The following is a 24289-nucleotide window of genomic DNA, read 5'->3' on the forward strand; positions in this document are numbered from 1 at the left end:
TCCAGAAAGAGAGAACTTCCGGTTGAAATTGCCCTTGCATTTTTGACACAATTTAAGATAACAAATTAGCGGCTACTAAACGATCATAGGTATAAATTATCTTTGCATACATTTACTACAGTATAGCATCTATTTATAATATGGCATTCTAGATTTTGACATGACACCCGCTAATATATCTGCTGGACGAAGTTGATAATTTGTAAATTGGCCACTAGCATTAGAAATATGTTTTTCAGTAAATGAGTATCTTTGTTTAAAAGAGCGATAGACTGTAAACAGTACTTCGTTTGTTAACATATCTTGTTTGTTAATTTAAGATTAAAACAACACATGTAAATGCTTAATCATAATGGGTAAATAAAACGAAATTGTATACATGTACATTTTTCTGTTTTCTGTAGAACTGTTCTGGTTTATACCAGCTGGTCTGTAGATTTGGTAATGTATTTGATTGAGCTATGCTCTATGTATCTATGGCAGATTGTTTCATTTTTTTCAAACGTATTGTTGTCAATTATTTGCATACATGTACGTATATTAATTTTGAAGTACTTCATGTACATTTTGATAATGCCGATTACATGTATGCAAACAAAGGTTTAAGCTATTTAAAGAGTTATAGGAGAATGCTGCACCCTGACCCTTTTTGGTGGCATCCCCTAACAGAGGCCAGCATAGGCACTGTTATTTCTTCTGAGAATTGACTGCTTTAGATAAACAAATGTTTTCTTTTGTTATAGGGTTTTAATCTATATTGTTAAACTTAATACATGTACTTTAAGCATTCAAATTGGCGAATGAAAAATTGGAACCATTATTTCTATTTACAACTTGTAAGCTTGGGCAATAGTCATTTGCAATATTCAAATTTTACTTGCAATTTGCAGACATCACGAAAGTTCAGAAAAAGTTTCCGATATTTTGTCGGTTCGAGAGAAAATTTGCCGGTTTGACAATATTTGTTTGAAAACTTGCTTTTTCACAGCCTTTGTTGCTTATATATATATATAACATTGACAAGGAATAAAAAGGTATTAAGATTTTGCCATTCATGCTCAATCGTAATGAAAATTTAGAATGGTTGATTTGTTTGGCAATTTTTTACATCTGGATGTGAACACTATCTGTCAGAGGGACAGATCCAATTTCAAATTTAGTCGTCAAACTTTTCCTATCAGGTCACATTCAGACGGACGATTTTCTCAATGTCTGAATTTGCGAGTATGGGTGTCCAAATTTGAACCCTTCCCATCTTTATGATCAGTGAAATTTGAAGGAGTTGACATTATATAAATAATTTCAAAATCAATCGGGTTTTTGCATAAACTTATCATAAACATTCATGCACATGTGTAGTGATTATTCATCTTGAGTGATTAATTTATTGATTCTTTATGCTTTTGCTTAAAATGTTGATTTGGGGCCCCTTTTTGAGCTAAAACCTCCATTTTTAGCTCAACTATTCAAAGAATAAGGAGAGCTATATACTACTCACCCAAGCGTCTGCGTCACCCCTTGGTTAAGGTTTTGCGTGCAAGCACACATAGGTAAATATCTCAGCAACTACGTGAGGTATTGCATTGAGACTTTATACAATGGTACTCAACCATCCAACCTTCTTAATTAACCAAGTTAGATAACTCTAGTTTGCATTTAATGCCAATAATAGGCCTTTATTATATGATTTAGAAATTCTGGTTAAGGTTTTGCGTGCAAGCACACATAGGTTAATATCTCAGCAACTACTAGAGGTATTGAATTGAGACTTGATACAATGGTACTCAACCATCCAACCTACTTAATTAACCAAGTTAGATAACTATAGTTTGCATTTAATGCAAACAAATGGCCTTTATTATTTTACTTAGAAATTGTGGTTTACGTTTTGCGTGCAAGCACCCATAGATTTATATCTCAGCAACTGCTTGACGTATTGCATTGAGACTTGATGCAATGGTACTCAACCATCCAACCTACTTAATAAACCAAGTAAGATAACTCTAGTTTGCATTTTATGCAAAAAATTGCCCTTTATTATTCCACTTAGAAATTCTGGTTAAGGTTTTGCATGTAAGCACACATAGGTTAATATCTCAGCAACTACTTGAGGTATTGCATTGAGACTTTATTCAATGGTACCCAACCATCCAACCTACTCAATTAATCAAGTTACATAACTCTAGTTTGCATTTAATGCAAAATAATTGCCATTTATTATTAGACTTAGAAATTCTGGTTGCATTGAAACTTTACACACAGGCTCCCAACCATATAACCTTCTTATTTAATCAAGTAAGATAACTCTTACATATTATATAATTTTTGCCCCTTTATTATGCGACTTAAATATTCTGGTTAAGGTCTTGCATGTTAGCACACATAGGATAATATCTCAGCAACTACTTGTTGTATTGCATTGAGACTTAATACAATGGTATTCAACCACCCAACATAATTGAATAACCAAGTTAGGTAACTGTATTTTGCAAATAATGGCTCTTTATTATTACACTTAAAAATTCTGGTTAAATTTTGCATGTAACCACATTTATGTTAATATCTCAGCACATCATGTATTGCATTGAAATCTAATTTAACAGTGATCCATGCATGTTTCGCCAAAACTTTTCAATCCTTACACTGAAAAGCGGCGGAATAGTCGAGCGCGCTGTCTCTGTGACAGCTCTTGTTTCTTCAACAACTTGTTAAATAATCAAAACTTTCAAATGAATTTTATAGGGAAATATTTTAGGCCCCTGATCTAAAAATCAGTATGATAAGATTTATGATGAATGCTTATTATAAGAATGAACTCACATGCCAAACTTACTCCGTAATGTCCACTGAAATGACATTGTACGGTGCCAATAATTTGCTCAGACTTTTGAAATTGTAATCATTTGAAAATTCTCAAAAGAATGTTTCTGACTGACAATGAAGGAATTAATATTTCTTTCTATTTTCCATAAAATTTAGCAGGTTGCTGTGTTTTAATAAGTTTTTAGGGTTGAAATATTTTCCACTTCGTTGAAATATGGCGCAACCTGTTGCAATTTCAATATATCTGGTAAACTGCAATTATAATGTATCTTCATTTGAACACAAAATATCATCTTTTAAGAAAAACAACCATACAAGAATTGCTAGAGAAGAATTTCACAGGGCTGCTGCTGGTGTATAATTGGTAAAGGTGAATAAGTTGTCTGTGGTCCCTAACTAGAACTGTGTTCAATAAGATTTATTTTTGCTTTTAAGGTGTTTTTTTTTTATGAAAATAAATGATAATGTGTTGTACAATCTTTGATAAATCTACATCTCACAAGCTATCATCTACTGTAACAGCTAGTAGACATATCTAACCATGATTATATTTACTATGAAAGGACATTTGAACATTTCAGATCCATGTGAGAAAGAGACTGTGGAAAACAAAGACACAATGCTGTTAAGGCCAGTGAGAAGACTGTGTGTTATGATGAACCATGCGGTATGTGTGATTAAAGCTTATTCACCAGTCAATTGTAACCACAGCCCACCTACCCCAGATCAGGGGGTATACCTGGGATAGCCGGGGAAATGGGCTGTGTTTTTTTCAGGTGGCCCTGTGGTGCCGATGAATGCCGTGGCTTTGTCTTCGCGCCAAAAACAGCGGGGAATGGGCCTTACCTAGGGCCCCTGAGGTTAGGGGGCATTTGGCGGGGATTTTACCAGCAGGTTTCTCAGCATGGCGGGGAATTTTCCCGGGCTTGGCTGGACCAAAATTCAAAGTCCCCACTACTCCCTGGACCTGGAGGAGGGGGGGGGGGCGTGGTTACAATTGACTGGTGCATTACATTTAAGTGTTTTTGTCATGTCTTATACAGTAATCAAAATAAGCACTTAAGTCCTGCAAGCCCTATTGTCAAATGCTTACAGAGCTTGCTCGAATTCTGAATTATACATAGCAGGGCTAATGTTGAATATGTTTTAATGCCAAGCAAGTAAGAACATGGGATGGTTCGTCCAAAAGTTTAATTTGATGACTGATTTATATAATATATATCATAATGCTAAAAAATTGACAGTATAAAGGATTTTGTCCCAGCAAGAATTGTGAGGTTGTAACACCTCCCTGCTAGTGTACTGGTCTTGTTTCTGCCTGAATCTGGCTTACCAAACTTGATTTCTAACCAAATTGAGAGTCTGTTAATCAAAAAGTATATTTCGATCTGCTATGTATTCAAAAATCAACTATTATGTACATGGAGTAAACCATAGTGAGTTAGTCATATATTTCAGTGTGTGTGTGTTTTTTCAACAATTCTGGACCAAAATTTGGCGCCATCTCATATGTTATAACATAAACTTTTTTCTAAATGTGCAAAATAAAATGACCAGATTATGGTTTGAAAAAAACAACATTGGACCCATAACAGTTGTTGTATCGCAGGGTTGGTGTTTTTCTAACTACGGTAAACAAACTTTATAACATTCTTTTAAATCTTCTATCTTTTTTAAAAACTTTTTGTGTATATCTTGGTAAAATTGGTATTCCCACAGAAAGGCACCAGACCCTTTTCCAAAATGGTTGTAAAAAACACTGGATTTATACATAAACTGATAGAAGGTTAACTGAGGTAGACCACAATATTTCACTGTATGTGCTTTAGTACAATTCTGCTATTACTATTATTTTTTTATTACATTTACAATTATTTACCTAATAACAGAGGCTGGCAGCACCGTATTCAACCTCCTCCAGCATTGACGATGAAGTGATTGTTCAGCGTATCAAAAACTCTGGTGTGCTGACGTTAAACAGACCAAAGTCACTTAACGCATTGAACCTCCGCATGATTCGGAAGATGATGCCAGTATTAACAGTAGGTCTCCTAAATGCTATAAAGAGAGCTTTTAGTAGGTGTATGATGATTGTGTTTAGAAGGACATGTTGGTTTATTAAATGTCAACTTTATAATGTATTCCTAGATCAGAATGATAAAAGATTTATTTTCTTAACTATAGGCAAAGTTTAATTTTGATACCTTAATGTGTACAATACTGCCTCGATTGCTCAGTAGTAGAGCGGTTGCTTCAGGTGTGGAAGATCGGATCAAACCCTTGCAGCATCAAACCGAAAGATCTTAAAATATGTTAGTAGCTCCCTTGCCTATTGGTTTGTAGGGTAGTACTGGGAAAATGGTGTACTCAGTATGGGTTAAAGCCAGAAAAATTGTATCCCGTGTATCAGTGATATACAGACCGTGTATCAGTGATATACAGACCATGTATCAGTGATATACAGACCGTGTATCAGTGATATACAGACCGTGTATCAGTGATATACAGACCGTGTATCAGTGATATACAGACCGTGTATCAGTGATATACAGACCGTGTATCAGTGATATATAGACCGTGTATCAGTGATATACAGACCGTGTATCAGTGATATACAGACCGTGTATCAGTGATATACAGAGCAGTAACAGAACCAAGATAACTCATCGCGAAGAGCTAGGGTATTGCACCCTTATCTCTTGATATCACTCTGTTTCTTCAAGTCTTCCAATCCCTGGATTTTTCTGCGAATCGCTGTCACTTCTATCTCATGTCACTTTTGGCATTTAAACACAACATAAGTTGTGATGGCGTCACTGTGGGGTCGAGTAAGAATTCAGGGAATTGGCTCGGGCAGAACTTGATAACTCAATGAATAATGTGATAATGTTATTGTGTCATTAAGTCACAAAATTGACAAACATTGAAATACCAGCAGCAGAGTTCATAGATGATGTAGCATCATTCTTTCATTGCATCGCATATACTAATAATTTTCTCAGCTCATTCATCACCTGTTATTTAACTAGTATCCTTCAACATCAATAATGGGTTTGAAGAAAAACACACTTTTAGTGTAATTAATTTATTAATGTGATATATGTTTATACAAGTCACATGAACTCAGATATTACATGTGGTTTGTATTTGTTGTCAATACAAATCCTGTATCTGGTATTTCGGACTCGGCTACAGTTTCAGTCGTATGAATGATGTCACATGACGTTGTTGGTCTTACCTGTATGACACTTGCCTTGAAATAATTAAAATGCCGGTGGTAAAGAGAGAAGTCAACTCTGATGTCAGTGGGTTGTTAGCTTAAATAGAAAAAACACTGTTGTGAAAAACACCTAGAGTTCGTCAATGAATGACAATGCATTTTTCAAGGGCTTTTGAAAAGTCTGATTTTAACATTATATTTAACCTTTTAAAGTAAAATCCTATAAAGAGTTAGACTTAGCAAATTGCAAAGACCTGCAGAAATGTTTATATCATTAAAAACAATATTGATAAGAGCTAATTTTGATCTACTTTGCCCCTTAGTTAACATCTGTATTCACGGAGCATTCCAACTTGGTAGCCCAAAAATTTCTTGTTAACTATTTTTCAATATTGGTGTAATATGGGTCCATGTCGCAGAACAAATGTCAAACATATCTTAGAATTTAAATGCTCAAAACATGTTATCTTCATTCTTTAAATATATTTATGATCAATGGGAAAGGATAGATTGTTGTTAGCTAACCCCCAGTATTATGTGTGTATTTTGCAGGACTGGGAAAATGATCCACATATGGATATGGTCATTATGAAGGGGACCGGAAGCAAGGCTTTCTGTGCGGGAGGTGACATTTTAGGTATGCCACTTGATAAAGGGCTTTATATAAATAAGCTATGAACTTTATTACATAAAATCTGAAAACATGCTGCATTTTTTTTCTGGAAGGTGGTTTGTTTTCAATTGTACAAAATCAATCACTGTCCATACAATTTATCATAAATGACATTGTGCCAATAATGGCTTGACAAATGTTTAGTATCTGATGAATGACGGTGTATTTATAATATCAGAAAAAACACACTATATTTATTAAAAGCAATGTTTGTCTCAATGAGTGTATGTTGTCTCAATGAGTGTATGTTGTCTCAATGAGTGTATGTTGTCTCAATGAGTGTATGTTGTCTCAATGAGTGTATGTTGTCTCAATGAGTGTATGTTGTCTCAATGAGTGTATGTTGTCTCAATGAGTGTATGTTGTCTCAATGAGTGTATGTTGTCTCAATGAGTGCCGTTGTGTGTCTTGTTGAGTGTCTCATTGAGTGTCAGTTGTCTTCAGTCATTGTGTGTCTCATTGTGTGTCAGTTGTCTTCAGTCATTGTGTGTCTCATTGTGTGTCAGTTGTCTTCAGTCATTGTGTGTCTCATTGTGTGTCAGTTGTCTTCAGTCATTGTGTGTCTCATTGTGTGTCAGTTGTCTTCAGTCATTGTGTGTCTCATTGTGTGTCAGTTGTCTTCAGTCATTGTGTGTCTCATTGAGTGTCAGTTGTCTTCAGTCATTGTGTGTCTCATTGAGTGTCAGTTGTCTTCAGTCATTGTGTGTCTCATTGTGTGTCAGTTGTCTTCAGTCATTGTGTGTCTCATTGAGTGTCAGTTGTCTTCAGTCATTGTGTGTCTGATTGTGTGTCAGTTGTCTTCAGTCATTGTGTGTCTGATTGAGTGTCAGTTGTCTTCAGTCATTGTGTGAGTCATTGTGTGTCAGTTGTCTTCAGTCATTGTGTGAGTCATTGTGTGTCAGTTGTCTTCAGTCATTGTGTGTCTGATTGAGTGTCAGTTGTCTTCAGTCATTGTGTGTCTGATTGAGTGTCAGTTGTCTTCAGTCATTGTGTGTCTGATTGTGTGTCAGTTGTCTTCAGTCATTGTGTGTCTCATTGTGTGTCAGTTGTCTTCAGTCATTGTGTGTCTGATTGAGTGTCAGTTGCCTTCAGTCATTGTGTGTCTGATTGTGTGTCAGTTGTCTTCAGTCATTGTGTGAGTCATTGTGTGTCAGTTGTCTTCAGTCATTGTGTGTCTGATTGAGTGTCAGTTGTCTTCAGTCATTGTGTGTCTCATTGAGTTTTCGTCTCGTATGTCTTCTATAACTATAGCTTTTTAACTTTCTGATGGTTAAAATCTTGTCTGCTAAAGATTTTCTCAGTTCTGTAGTATATATTGTATAACTATCTATATTTCTATGTGACAGCTGTGACAGAGGCAGGGAAGGTGGGAGGAGATCTAGCCAGGGACTTCTTCAAGGAGGAATACATTCTCAACAATAAAATAGGTGGGCGAATAATTAATTAGTTTTCTATAATATATAAAAGTCAAAAGAAATTAATGAAATAATATTTGCTAGTTACTTCATATTTTTAATGACTTTTCAAATGTCACCCTAGTAATGAATAAGTTTAAATCCAATGTTATAATTATTTATCATCATTTGGCTTACTTCTGCATTCAATATGAAATGTTTTGTTTTTTTTCTTCTTTGAAAAAAAGGGGCATTGAGGTTTGTAAATGGCTGTCTGTTGGTATGTCATTCAGTCTTGTCCTCACAAAAACTTGAGAACCATTCGACATAGGTCTATAAAACTTGAGCTGTAGGCTGCCCTTGACCGATAGATAACCCTATTGTTTTGGGGTCAGTAGGTCAATGGTCAAGGTAACAGTGTACAGTCTTATGAAAACTTTGTCCTCACAATAACTAATCAAAAGTTAGACCAAGGACCATGGAACTTTAGTGGTAGGTTGCCTTTGACCCATAAACAACCCTTATTGTTCTTTGGGGTCAGTAGGTCATAGGTCATTTACTGTCATGGTCAATGGTCCTAAAATACTTAGTCCACACAATAACTTGAGTACAGCTAGATGGAGGACCATAAAACTTCAATGGTAGGTTGTCCTTGATCAGTAGGTGACCTGTTTTGTTTTGAAGGTCATGGTCAACAGACATATGAAAACGGTCTGCAGACTTTCTTTTGAAAAACCCTTTATTTAGTCTTTCAAATTTTTCTTTCAAAGGAAATGATATGTTTCTTGCATGGCTACATTTAGGTTGAATAATGTTTAACATGTTTATCTGTTTATAAAACATTGTAATGTGACAGATTTGTCACTTGTATTGGTGGCTCTTACAGCTTAATTTATTGTGTATTTTGTGGAAAATAACATTGATAGGTCTAGCTAATATGAAGGAAATGTTCATGCACCAAAAAAATGTTGCCTAGAGTATTATATAAAAGACAAATTGCAGGTACATATCTGCTTCCCTATGTGGCCATTATAGATGGAATCACTATGGGAGGGGTAAGTTGTTTCCTATCATACTTCTTTAGTTTTGTTGTAATGAAGTCATCATTTATACTTTAATTAAACTTGTGCATTAAATGCTCGAACAGGACTGGTGTTTCTCCGTTCACATGTAATATTATAAACAAGACTGACATTTTTTAATATATTGAAGGTTTGGGTGTGTAACCGTTTAAAAATAACTCCTAAATGACTAAAGCGATTTCCATGACTATCGAACTTGATCAAGATATTATGGTCACAAACATGTGTTTAAAGTTTGGTGAGGATTGGACAAACAGTTTTCAAGAATTAGATCGGAAACAATCTTCGGGACGTATTTTTCAAGTCTTTTTTTGCAAATAAAGGGCCGTAACTCCTAAATGACAAAAGCGATTTCCATGGCTATCGAACTTGATCAAGATATTATGGTCACAATCATGTATGTAAAGTTTGGTGAGGATTGGACACATACTTTTCAAGAATTAGATTGGAAACATATATTTTTTAGTGTTTATATATATATGTTTAAAGTTTGGTGAGGATTGGACAAACGGTTTTCAAGAATTAGATCGGAAACAATCTTCGGGACGTACGTACGTACGTACGTACGTACGGACAGACGTACGTACGGACAAGGGCAACCCTATATGCCGCCACTTTGTGGGGGCATAAAAAAACAAAACTTCTAGGTTGTTAAACAACCTTGTGAAGACCAAAAGATACTACAGCACACAGGGAAAGCAACTACTCACTTTGGTTTCAATTTTTAATGTCTTTAAGTATGACGTGATCCGGGTTTGAACCCAGGACCTTTTGCATCTAAAACAGATACCTTACCAATTTGCTATAGCTAGTACTAGTAATATTTTGTTGAGAAATAAATTGAATGAAAATGCATACCTCTTAAATCATTGCTAAGGGATGCTGACAGTGTTGCATATACCATGATCACTGTCAATAGGCAGTCTCGATCAAACTGAGACTGCCAGTTTCATTCTTTGTTGGTTTAAACTTAATTATTTTAGCTCAATGGTGAAGACAGCTTAAAATTGATATGAATCACTCTCGGGTCTGTTTCTTGGTTAGAAACCAGAACTGTGGCCTTTTTGAGAAGCTATGAGAAGGTATTCCTGGTGGAGACCGAACGCAAATCCTCTTTGGTGAGAGTTGGACCCCTTAAGCACTAGACCACTCTCACCTCCTTTATTCTATGTTGTGAAACATAATATGATTTTTATGCCCCCACAAAGTGGCTGCATATAGGGTTGCCCTTGTCTGTACGTACGTCTGTCTGTCTGTCCGTACGTACGTACGTACGTACGTACGTACGTCCCGAAGATTGTTTCCGATCTAATTCTTGAAAACCGTTTGTCCAATCCTCACCAAACTTTAAACACATGTTTGTGACCATAATATCTTGATCAAGTTCGATAGTCATGGAAATCGCTTTAGTCATTTAGGAGTTACGGCCCTTTTTTGCCAAAAATACTTCAAAAATATATGTTTCCAATCTAATTCTTGAAAAGTATGTGTCCAATCCTCACCAAACTTTACATACATGATTGTGACCATAATATCTTGATCAAGTTCGATAGCCATGGAAATCGCTTTTGTCATTTAGGAGTTACGGCCCTTTATTTGCAAAAAAAGACTTGAAAAATACGTCCCGAAGATTGTTTCCGATCTAATTCTTGAAAACTGTTTGTCCAATCCTCACCAAACTTTAAACACATGTTTGTGACCATAATATCTTGATCAAGTTCGATAGTCATGGAAATCGCTTTAGTCATTTAGGAGTTACGGCCCTTTTTTGCCAAAAATACTTCAAAAATCATTATGGCTTATTTTCTGTGACAAAAAACCGAAGTGGGGGCATCCGTGTCCTATGGACACATTTCTAGTTTAGGATGGAAGTTACATTGTCTATCTTGATTGTTGTTCTAGGGTGTTGGCCTGTCTGTACATGGAGCATTCCGGGTGGCCACTGAGAGAACTGTTTTTGCCATGCCAGAAACTGCAATAGGTGAGTGTATAAGGTGTATTTGCCATTGAATTATTATTTTTAGCTCATCTATTCAAAGAATAAGGAGAGCTATACTACTCACCCTAGCTTCCGCATCGGCGTCACACCTTGGACAAGGTTTTGCATGTAATCACATATAAGTCATTATTTTAGTAAATACATCATTTATTGCAATGAAACTTTGGACATATATTCCCAACTATCTAACCTACTAGATTAATGAAGTTAGATAACACTAAATATGAATATAATGCAAATAATGGGGCTTTATTATTTGACTTAGCAATTCTTGTTAAGGTTTTGCATGTAAGCACACATAGGTTAATATCTCAGCAACTACTAGATGTATTGCATTGAGACTTGATACAATGGTACTCAACCATCCAATCTACTTAAATAACCAAGTAAGATAACTCTAGTTTGCATTAAATTCAAATAATTGCCCTTTATTATTCAACATAGAAATTCTGGTTAAAGTTTTGCATGTAACCACTTTTAAGTCAATATCTCATGTATTGCATTAAAACTTTATACACAGGCTCCCAACCATTCACTTTCTTAATTAATCTAATAAGATAAATCTATCTTGCATACTATATAATTTTTGCCCCTTTTTTATGCGACTTAGAAATTCTGGTTAAGGTATTGCATGTTAGCACACATAGGATAATATCTCAGCAACTACTTGTTGTATTGCATTGAGACTTTATACAATGGTATTCAACCACCCAACATAATTGATTAACCAAGTTAGGTAACTGTATTTTGCAAATAATGGCTCTTTATTATTACACTTAAAAATTCTGGTTAAAATTTTGCATGTAACCACATTTATGTTAATATCTCAGCACATCATGTATTGCATTGAAATCTAATTTAACAGTTTAATTAGATTTCAATACAATAAATGATGTTTTGCATGAGAGCCATGGGTGCAGGCATTGTCTAGTTATCACTCGGACAACCGTTTTACATTCAAGGTCACTGTGACCTTGACCCTTGGCCCGATGACCCCCAAAAACTATAGGGGTCATCTACTGGTCAGGCCCAATTTCCATATCAAGTTTGATGACAATAGGTCTAGGCATTGTTGAGTTATCACTCGGACAAGCTTTATAATTATTTTACCATTAAAGGTCACTGTGACCTTGACCTTTGACCCAATGAGCCCTAAAATCAATAGGGGTCATTTACTGGTCAGGCCCAACCTTCATGTTAAGGTTTTGTGATAATTGGACAATGCCTGCATCCATGGCCCTCAAACTTGACTTGGAGTTGTGTCTGACCAGTAGATGACCCCTTATGATTATAGGGGTGATCGGGTCAAAGGTCAAGGTTACAGTGACCTTGAATGAAAAAAGCTTGTCTGTGTGATAACTTGTCAATGCCTGCACCCATGGCCCTCAAACTTAACATTTAGAATTTTGGTGACCAGCTGAAGACTCCTATGGATTTTGAGGTCATAGAGTCAAAGGTCATGGTCATAACACACTCTATCCTCAAACTTTGAATGGTCATAATCTTAAAACTGCCTCAACGGCATCCAATGTCAGCGACAAATCAGCTGTCATTTCGGTCCATGCATATTTCATTCAATTGTCCATATAATCCTGACAACATGGCGCTCAGGGGGGGCATAATGTTTGACAAACATCCCTTGTTTTTTAGGCCTTTTCCCTGATGTTGGAGGTGGCTACTTCCTACCCCGGTTGGGCGGGCGACTGGGCGTGTATCTAGCTCTAACTGGGTTCAGGCTGAAGGGCAGGGACATCCACAAAGCTGGCATTGCAACACACTTTGTACAGTCTAGTAAGGTAGAGGAACCTTATCTGTTAGTTTTAAAAACACATTTGTATAATATATCTTTGGCAAGTTGTATCATTCTTGTGATGTTAAGCCATTCTTCTTTTGATAAGGTTGCAAATCAGTTTAAGGTTCAACATAGCTGATGGCATGACAATCTAATTAAAATCATATCATGATACACGTTTTGCCATTAGAATCTGAGTTTCACCATTAAAAGGTCATCTTCAGGCAAGCTTTTCGTCAGTCAATCAGAGGTCTACTTACGATAGTTTTTCATCCTCGATGAAGTTATATTTAGGTGATATGTTAATTGGGTTCCATATAATAATTGTATTAAAGACTTATCAGCTGTATTACTCACAAGCTTAAATAGCTAAGTCGGTAGAGCAGAGAAGTTTAAATAGAAGTCAGATATGAATCTCTATGGTGAAGGTTAAAATTAGACTGATGATCGCTTTTTTATATTTTTTTTAGAATAAATCTTTTAAATGTCTTGTCAGTCAATTCATGTATTAGTTAAAAAATGTGTAACATTGGTGCTGCCTATGTTCTAGTTTAAATGAGGAGTTAACTACAAATGAAACAAACTGTTAGATTATAAGACAGTTAAAAATTTGAATAGGATTTTAAAAAATTATGTTTTTCTGTTCTTTTTTTTTTAAGATACCGGTGTTCAAAATTTCTTTTATCGGAAACTGTTTCAATATCTATTACTTTCTATGGCTAAATTTGATCCACATTTGAGGTTACGATTGTTTCATGTTTAAAAAAATAGCTGCCATATTGATATATTTACACTCCCAATGCCCTTTCTTAGATGAACGCGTATCTTTGCAATTGCAGTTATTGTGTTATAAGCCGATAAACACAACGTCTTTGGAATACCTTTGTTATAACAAAATTGTGCTTGTGATTGGCCAAATATTAAATGTAACATGGATGAAACAAGTGATGTCATTGACGCTATCGAGGTTCAAATGTCTTGGAAGTAATTTCAGCTATGTACAAGGGTTGTCCAGAAAGTTTTGAGACTGTGTCTATATTTCAAAACGTTTTTAATATAAATCAACAAACAATATACAGCTGTGAATATAGACTGTTCACGAGTTTCCTTTTGAAAAATAGAATTTAATAATCTCATAATAAGGAAGGAAATGGTTGTCAAGACAACTCATCTAGCGCTTCATAGAGCACTTTGAAATTGACGTTTTCTAAAAATTGTTCACAATTCATATATACTACTCTGTCTGAACAATAGACTCCAAAACGTCACGTCAAAGCATATGACGACAGTATGACATCAGCTGTATTACTGCGCAAATTATTGACGCAATTTAACTGTAGACATGGTTGTAACATTCAGCAGAAGTAGAGAGGTATTTCGAAGATGTCGGAAAATAATCCAACGTTGACGTCACACAAGGAGCAGGGCGCTATGATCAAACACTGTGTTTGCAGCGGGATAACTCCTACAAATACTTATACGTTTCTACCTCGGGATAAATCAAAGCCAACATGTTCAAGGGCTTTGGTATTTCGCTGGCATGGACGTTTCAGTGATGGGTATGGAAATGTGTACAATTTAAAAAGGAGTTGCAGACTGTCAGTTATGAGTGAAAGTGACGTAAATTCAGTTCGGGGCATGTTACAAGAAGACCGGCGGAGGACAGTGAGGGAAATTGACAAATCTGTTCGGCTAAAAAGGACAGTTGTTCATAATATCATAAAAGAGTGGTATGGACAGATACTCAAGCAATGGGTTGATTGTCACCGTAAGTGTGTTCGTGCAGAAGGAGCTTATTTTGAAAAACTGATAATGACGTGACGCAATGAGAAAACGAAGTGCTCTTTGGCTTGTAACCTGTACTTTTTGTAATGTTTGTTGTATACATTCATTTCATAGTATATTGTTGAAACTTTCAGGATTTGTTTATATTAGATACAATTGACAGCTGGTAAAATTTTAAATGCATCGTATGAGTGGTAAGTTTTTTATGAATGCAGTCTCAAAACTTTCCAGACAACCCTCGTAGTTGGATTATATCAGAGAATAAAAATGAAAATGATGTGTGAAAATATTAAAAAAAAAGAAATGTGATTTATCTTTGTATGAAAATATTTGGTCTGTGCACAGATAATTGTGAATTTCCAATTCTTTGATATTTGTTTCTTCTATATTTTTTAGATTCAAGCTCTGGAAGAGGCCCTACTGAAACTTCACGACCCGGAGGCCCTGGACATAGCGCACACTCTGGACAAATTCCAGGAAGAGGTTTGTAGTCCAATAACCGAAATCAATGGATTAACAAATTCCAGGAAGAGGTTTGTTAGCACACTATATAATCTATAATACATAGTAGCAAGTTTACAACCTGTGTTTCACTTTTAATAGCCTGCCAGCTGTGAAGTTCTTAAAGACCCATAAGCTGTGGTATTGAAAAAAATTAGTTAAAAGACTTTTTCGAACATTTTAAATACTTTCACAAGACTAAAGGCAATAGATTTTAAGGATATGAATAATCAAAGAAAAAGCAAACAAAGGAAATAAAAAAGAAGTTTGAATCGGCAGCAGAACTCAAAACAGGGACCCTGGATTGCTTATCATGGTCGTTACCACTGAAATACTGTAAAAACAATTCATGATTATACCTGATTTGTCAACAATGCATTGAAAATTGTCAACATTTAGATATTTATTTTGACAAGGGATGAGTTCCGATAATTTATCAGTGAAACGAAAACAAATATTGCACTGTTTCCAACAGTAAAGTAACAATTTGCTATATTTCACTGTTATGAAGTTTAAGCCATCAATTTGCCTTATGCAACCAGTATTCGTTTGTTTCTTGATGCGTAAATAGAAAGAAACATATTGACAAAAGCAAGTTTCAAAGTTTGGTTTTAACTTTAATAAAACTTTGCCAATTTCCTGGTTGATTTATTAAGCAGTATAAAGTATGACTGCAAATTGTCTAAAACTTGTACGATTTATGTGCAACTTCGACTACGATATGATACAATAAGTTTATTGCATTATACAATGTTCATAGCATATAACATACATGGTACAATGAATGAAGAAAGTACTTAAACAAAGTTTTCTGGAGCAATAAAACATAATATATAACATCCTATTGTTGATATTAAAAATATATATTGAAAAAGCTAGATCTAGATTAATATACATACATTTACATTTTAACATTATATCAAGATCGACATTATATTTACAGAGCACAGATGTACTGGACAACGAGTTTGTTCTGGCTGACCACATGGAAGACATTAACAGGCTGTTTGCTGGTAACACAGTGGAAGAAATCATAGAAAATCTCAGGAAAGATGGCTCACCTTGGGCTGCTGCACAGCTGGAGATTCTCAGCAAAATGGTTAACTGCTTTTATATTGTAATCTTCAGGGGCGTAGCCAGCGTTACGCACTTATGCATGTGCGTAACATCAATTTGAAAAATAAAAAAATAAATATGGCCAAAAATGGCATCAAAGTCGAGGGCTTAGCTAAATATTGATATCAGAATAAAGGAAAGATTAGCTATAGTAAGCATTGTTTTTCTGTGCTAGATGGCTTACTGAGCCTAAATCAATCACTTGGTAACTACGAAGTCGGTGGCCTCGAACCTGTAAATCCCTCCAAATCACATCAGCGCTCAGCATGTTAGTTCCATTTTACTTTCTTTTCCCCTGGGGAGGTCCCCCCGAACCCCCCTCCGTCTACAGGGATATTCCCCCTCCCACACCCTCCCCCTTTCGTGCGTAACATTTAGTAAAGCCTGGCTACACCCCTGATCTTAATTGAATAATGTACAATGTATCATTCATGGAGAGGTCCTTAAGAATGAGAAAAATCCTGAGATAAGTATTGAGACTTTAAAATCATATAAATGACTTTGAAAACAATTTCAAAAAAAATCTAAGTACATTTTCCCTGCTCTGGGCATGAATCCCTCATATTCAAACGGACCCCTGCTATTTTTCAGGATTGACAATACTTATCTGCTGTTAGAACCTCTGACACATAAAGTTTATTGATATGGTTTATGCAAAACAATTAAAAGAACTAATATCAATTATAATGGTAATTAATATTCTTAACTGTCATGTTTCCCTATTGTTTTAGTGTATAGAACATTAGTATGTTACATTGCATGTTGCATTAAGTATTGCCCTAGCCATTTATCATGTGTGTATCCACGTTCAAAGGATGAAGTAGAAGGGTAAAAGCAGGGGCAGATCTATGATTTGGCACAAAGGGGGCACTCTTGGGTTGCCTCTTTGAACATGCATCTCCTTTCCAAAACCTAAAATGTCATGATATGAATGTGGGTATGGGGTCCTCCCTGACGAAATGTTTCCCTGTTGTTAAGTCCCAAATAGTGATACTGGAGCTCAATCACGATTTTCTGCAATATTGACATAAGTAGAGATTCCCTGGACAAGTTTAATCCTCTATTGCGTAGGATAGATGTACACCCTTGAAAGCATCATATACAGGACAGTGCTCCAGCTACTAGGCCTAAATAGCAGGCTGGGGCACCCCACTGCCCTTTTCTGGTCCCCAACTGCCTTTTTATTACATCTCGCTGTGCCCTTTTGTTTGACAGAGTTAATTTTTAGAAATAAGTATTAAAATTAATAATACATACACATAATTTTGACACTGAAGTAAAAATAACAGCTAAGGTATTTATAACAAACTATTAGTTTTGAAAATATTGAAAGTAGTTACAACACAATCATAATATGAATTTCACATTTGCCCTTGCAAGTGCCCCATTAAGGCTCATGCAATGCGCGTCAAAAGTGGCCTTTCTAACCTAGCACCCTGCTCTTTTCAAATCAGCACTGCAGAAGTTGAAAGTATATAATCCTACAAGGTTTTTAGCTCGACTATTCGAAGAATAAGGAGGGCTATACTACTCGCACCAGCGTCTGCGTCAGTGTCTGGTTAAAGTTTTAGGGCAAGTTGGGATTTTCACTTATAAGTCCAATACCCTTTATTCAATTGACTTAATACACAGTTGTTCAGGACCATCACATAATGAGGTTAAATAACTCCATATTATCCTTTATACAAATAATGGCCCCTGATTGACTAAGGAACTAAGTTTAAGGTTACGGGCAGGTTGGGATATTTATTAATAACTTCTATACCCTTCGTTCAATTAACTTAATACTTCACACAGTTGTTTAGGACCGTCACACAATGAGGTTACACAACTCCATATTATCCTTTATACAAGTTATGGCCCCTGATTGACTTCGGTTAGAGTTTTAGGGCAGGTTAAAGTCTTAGGGCAAGTTGGGATTTTCACTTATAAGTCCAATATCCTTCATTTAATTGACTAAATACTTTACACAGTTGTTCAGGGCCATCACATAATGAGGTTAGATAACTCCATATTATCTTTTATACAAATTATGGCCCCTGATTGACTATTGAACTTAGGTTAAAGTTTTAGGGCAGGTTGGGATATTTATTGATAACTTCTATACCCTTCATTTAATTGACTTAATACTTCACACAATTGTTCAGGACCATCACACAATAAGGTTACATAACTCCATATTATCCTTAATACAAGTTTTGGCCCCTGATTGACTTCGGTTAAAGTTTTAGGGCAAGTTGGGATTTTAATAAAAAAACTTCTATACCCTTCATTCAATACACTTTATACTACGCAGAATTATTGACGACCATCTAACAACAAGGAACATACCTCCATACAAATAATGGCCCTTTAATGATTTTTTTTTTTTTAATTTTACTTTTAATTTCTTTTGAAAGGCACATTTTTATATTCTTAACCACATTTTCATAAAGGGAAAACAAGTTATTTGAATGACTTGCGTCAATGTTCGGGCAGGCTGGTGGGAGGGCAGCGTCAAAGTCACCTTATGTATCGAATAATTTTAGCTAGGTTTGACATAAAGAGACCAAACTAGGTATATACGAAGAGTTTATGCAGACCTTTTATTGGAATGCGTATGAGACCCCTAGGATCAAGGTCAAGGTTACTATTAATAGAAAAAGGGTTGGTATTGAATAACTTAAGTAAGGGTCTACATATTGTGACCAAACTTGGTATATAGGAGGAGTTTATAGAGACCTTTCCTGAGATTGTGTTTTGGGCCCCCAGAGTTATGGTCTAGGTCAAGGTCACTGTTGCTAAAAATAGAAATATGCTTAGTACTGAATAACTCAAGTAAGGGTTGACATAGTGTGACCAAACTTGGTGTATAGGACAAGTTTATGCAGAGCTTTCATGGATTGCCTTTTGGCCCCCTAGGGTCAAGGTCACTGTTTCGAAAAATAGATTACTGTTTCAGTTATGGTTGACATACTGTGACCAAACTTGATATGTAGGAAGAGTTTATGGAGGACTTCCATGGGATTGTGTTTGAGGCCCCTTAGGATCAAGGTCACTGTTACAAAAAATAGAAGAAAGCAGTTGAAACTGAATCTATTCTGCCAATCATTCAAAACCTGGTTTTGTCACATCGCGATTCTTGTTCACTTTTTAATTTGATTGTTTTATTGCTTTTGACAGGCACATATTACATCATTATTGTATTCACTTCTAAGTCAATGCGCCATATTCGAGCGTGCTGTCTTAAGACAGCTCTTGTTATGCTATATGCTCATTGTCTCTCCACAGTCTCCAGTGTCTATGAAGATCACCTTGCGACTGTTGATTGAGGGTGAACAAAGAAGTTTCCAGGATAACTTTCAGGTGGAATACAGGCTTAGTCAGCGATGTATTGAGGACAACGATTTCTATGAGGGGGTCCGAGCAGGTAGAGAGAATGTTTGCTTAAGGGTTAATTATGCCTCCCATTAAAATTAAGTTCCTCGTGTTTGTCCAACCGAGTGAGTTGAACTCCTCTTACAATGTTGACAGGATTTGCTTAAGTTTTTTACAGATAATCAGTTGACTGTAAAGAAATGGTTTTATGATCAAACTAATTGCCATTTTTGTGTTCTGTTTATGAACTTCTGTACATTACTTTCCACTGACTATTGCACAACTTAATTGTAAAGCTTTGTTCATGTGCAAATAAATAATTGTTAGGCATCCGTTTCCGTGTGCATTCCATGTCTACTGGACACAATGCCTACCAAAGTTGTGGTACACATTAAATGAGGGTCAACTTATGTAACTAATAACATCCATGAGAGTCAATATATGCATAATTTCTTTTGGTACTCGCATTTAATAACTATAAAATACAGGTCAAATTTGACGTTGGTTACAATCCACCAATGTTTGACAGAGTTATGGCTCCTTTTCAAAGAAATTGTTTACCATTCCTGTGTCCAGGTTTGGGCCTGAATGTATTTGTCACTTTTGTGACAGCTCTTGTTAATATTGAGTTGGCTAAAGTCAGAACATTACTGATAATGACAAAATTTTAGCCAAACTGTCTAGTTAATGGTAAAAATGATAATACACATATTTTAATTAACATAACTTAATGGATGTTTGAAAAGTGAGAATAATATTAACAGGTCATATTGCTACTGGTAGTAATGAACAGGACAGCTTGTGAGAACCTCGCTTGGCCTGGACAGTGCAGGACAACTTTCATTTCATGTATATTCATCTGAAACACCATGGCTCCAGTCAATATGTACACTTTACTAATATTGTATTAAAGCTGCAGTCTCACAGATTGACCGTTTTTACAAAAAAAAAAATTGTCTCAAAATCAGCTGATTTGTGCATCAATCCCTTCAATTCAGTCATATAAGATATCTGACAATAAGTCAGATCTCATTGTCGGATAAACTGCCAAATTAGAATATTTCATTTTTCTTAAAGCATTTGTTACACTTATAGCAATAAAACATCAATTTTCCAAGTAAATATAAAAAACTTATATCTGATCTCTTGTCAGTAGTCTTATTTTACTCGTTTCCAGACATTTACGCAAAAAATGGCTCATTCGAAGACAATTTTTTTTTAAAACGTCCAATCTGTGAAAGTGCAGCTTTAAAGCTGCACTCTAACAGATATACCGTTTTTACAACTTCTTTATTTCTTGTCTTGGAAAGAGCAAATTCTTGGGTTAATATCCGCAAACCAATGATAAAAGACTGCTGGCAAAAGATCAGATCGCAGATTTTTATATTTTCGTCCGAAAAATAATGTTTTATGGCTTAACCGTTACTAACGGTTTAAGAAAAATGCATAAAACATCAATTTTTGAACTTAAATATAAAAAACTTTGATCTAATTTTTTGTCAGCAGTCTTATATAACTGGTTTCCATGCATTTTCAATCTGTGAGAGTGCAGTTTGAGGGTAGATGCATTTATATATGTCACTTTTTTGTTTTCAGTATTAATTGACAAGGACCAGAAACCAAAATGGAAACCTGCCACACTTGAAGAGGTGACAAAAGAACATGTAGACTGGTATTTCTCTCCACTACCTCAGGACAGGGAACTTGAGCTTTAAGAAAACCAGTCAATTAAGTTTACTCTTAAAGTAACAGGGCAACTTACATGTACAACCAGTTAAACCAATTGGAGCATGTATCAATTTCTAGCATTCAACCAATCAGATTCAGAGTAGAGTTGAACTACCAGTCAAATCTAGGACACTATTAAAACAATCAGATGAAGTGAAGTGTTTAACCTTGATCTTATCTACAGCACAGCTCAACAAATCTGTTCAACTGTACAGTTCAGAAAACCAACTGCACTGTATAACTATTTATGACAAAAGTATTGATGTTATTTCCCCACTTGGTGCAAAGTATTTTATTGTTTAACCTTTATCTTATCCACAGCACAGCTCAACAAATCTGTTCAACTATACAGTTCTGAAAACCTACTGCACTGTTCAACAGTCTGTTTTATGTCAAAGAGGATTTTTTTTTCCCCATTTTTATTGCCACATGTCTCTTGGTGCAACATAATATGAGGCATAAATTTCGTGAATAAAAACCATATTAACAGTATCATAAGTTTTGCTAGTATTGTTTTAGGTGTTTATTCTCAGATAATGCCCAAAACTACAATTTTTTAATCATGTTACTATATTTTGACTTTGTAATAAACAATATTTAAGACTTGATATTAGATTTATTTATGTTTGGATTTTCGGACGTGACATAGTTTTTAGAGATTGTTAAACTTACAATTTGATATGTTGTAACTATTGCTTAACAGGTCCAGAAGAAGTATCAATTGAGTAAACTATTTACATTCTGTGTATATTGTCAACCGAAAGAAAATGAATTCTGATCCTTTCATAAATTGATTATTTCTTAATATTTTTACCAATTTATGTGTATCAAAATTTCTATATAAAGTCGTTATGTATGCAAGAAAACAGTTAAGCATAACTAAAACAATGGAATAATTATTTGAGTATATTTCATGGTATCAATTTTTTTTGCAACTTTTTGACCAAAAATCTATATCAATATAATTTTTCAATGAAATATGATTCTGACAGTGTAAGCAACAACAAAAAAATTATAGGGTGTAAAATTGTCAAATAAGTTGAAGTAATTTATAATCGATTACTGAAGAATTTGTCAAGAAACTAGTGTGTAGTGATTTGTTTTAATTTCAGATTAACAAATATCACATTGTGAAATGTACATAAAATTTTAATATCAAACATAGTCATATTGAACAGGGCATTATCATATCTGTTCAGTGTTGCACCCCTGCCATTATAACCACTACAGGGCATTATTTCAGCCTGTATTGGGGCCAGAATTTAGCCCCACCCACCCTCGAAAAGTATGTAATTTTCTCCCAAGACAGCCAATATTCTTCTTACTAAATAAACATCAACTAAATTGAAAAAAATAATCGATCTTTGTTAAACAGGTATCTACACGTGTACATGCACTTCAAAGATTTTTTCTATTGAAAGATGTTAAAGAATGTTACATTTTTAAATCCTGTGTTAAAATAATAAATTTCAAAGTTCTCCCTAAAAGGGAAAATCTCGAAAAACTCCCTCTTCACAAGGGTGCTTGTACCCGTCCCCCGAGACTGGAAAAATGCCCCGAACTATGTCATAATGTTGTTTGTACCATGTTTACTTTTTTGTCTATATGTCAACTCCCAGTTGAAATCAATAACAATGACACAAGCCTTAACAATTTAGTAACTATCATGCAGTTAAACTACAACGCAATTCCACTTATACGACATGCTAGTTATTGAACATTGTCCTTGACAACATGATACCAAACAGGTCACTTCACCCATAGTGGTAGTGCTATAGTGCTCTTGTATAATTTCATTAACTCAGGTTGTGGTAGCATTTACTATTATATATGTTATCGCTTTCATGTGTCAAATTGGCATGTTGGTTGTTTTTTTGAGTGCAAGTTATGGATGGAGAGTATCAGCATTAACTCATTAATGAGCAGTTTTGTTGATGAATGCTCATAATTTACTACATGTACTTTATTTTCAAACATAATTATAAAAGGAAAGAACACCACACTGTATTTGTCAACGCCTCAGTGTCGTCATTTTTATAAATGAAATGTGATGTTTAAGGATGTACTCTCACAGATTGACCATTATGACTGTCTTTGAATGAGCCATTTTTTTGTGTGAATGAGTCGACCCCAGAGATCTAAGACTGCTGACAATATATAAGATCACAGTTTGTCATATTTACTGTTGAAAATGGACGTTTTATGGCTTAAAGCGTTAGTAACTCTTTCAGAAATATAAAAAATGAGATAAGAAATTTAAGAGCTTTTCTATGGTGAGTTATGAATAGAAGAAGGCATTGATGCCAAAATAGGTTTTAAGAAATTTAAAAAAAAATGTCAAAACTGTCCTTCTGTGAGATTGCAGCTTTAATCACATTGACATTTCTATGAGAATAATGTTCCAGTATTTGTTGCCGCTTTTGTTTCTCTTTTATCTTATTTTCTAAATTGTTTTTCATCTTTAAAACAAGCTTACTCATGCATAAAATGTACTTGCATTACTGCTGAGAAAATCATTATGTAATATCTAAGAAAACTATTGTGAATTAATCAAATACATGTTTTGTTGATCGCTGTGTTCCCAATAAATGCAACATTCTAACACCCGACGTTCAAATAACCTTATTCCACGATGGCCTTATGTACCTTAATGTAAAATAATAATTTACAATATATTCTTTTCCCATTTCCGGCATTGGCGCATGTGAGTTTGGTTGGTAGTCACCAAGTCGGACAAGTGTTCGGGTTCTCCTGTGTCCACCACAACACAAGACCACACCCTCGCGCAACATCGTGCAAACGAGAGTGACTTAGTAAAA

The 24289-nt window shown here is 35.2% G+C and overlaps 1 protein-coding gene across 1 annotated transcript; it reads left to right on the forward strand.

Annotated features, from left to right (window-relative positions):
• Positions 1-4: 4 nt before the first annotated feature.
• On the forward strand, positions 5-24072 carry LOC128234559 (3-hydroxyisobutyryl-CoA hydrolase, mitochondrial-like). The gene is made up of 12 exons (XM_052948840.1): positions 5-89; positions 3405-3490; positions 4713-4865; positions 6596-6680; positions 8063-8143; positions 9113-9165; positions 11095-11173; positions 12842-12987; positions 15165-15251; positions 16213-16368; positions 19656-19794; positions 21339-24072. The coding sequence occupies exons 2-12, from the start codon at positions 3443-3445 to the stop codon at positions 21455-21457; spliced, it is 1146 nt and encodes a 381-aa protein (XP_052804800.1). The 5' UTR covers positions 5-89; positions 3405-3442; the 3' UTR covers positions 21458-24072.
• Positions 24073-24289: the final 217 nt, after the last annotated feature.

Source organism: Mya arenaria, chromosome 5 (genome assembly GCF_026914265.1).
Source record: "Mya arenaria isolate MELC-2E11 chromosome 5, ASM2691426v1".
Taxonomy (NCBI): domain Eukaryota; kingdom Metazoa; phylum Mollusca; class Bivalvia; order Myida; family Myidae; genus Mya; species Mya arenaria.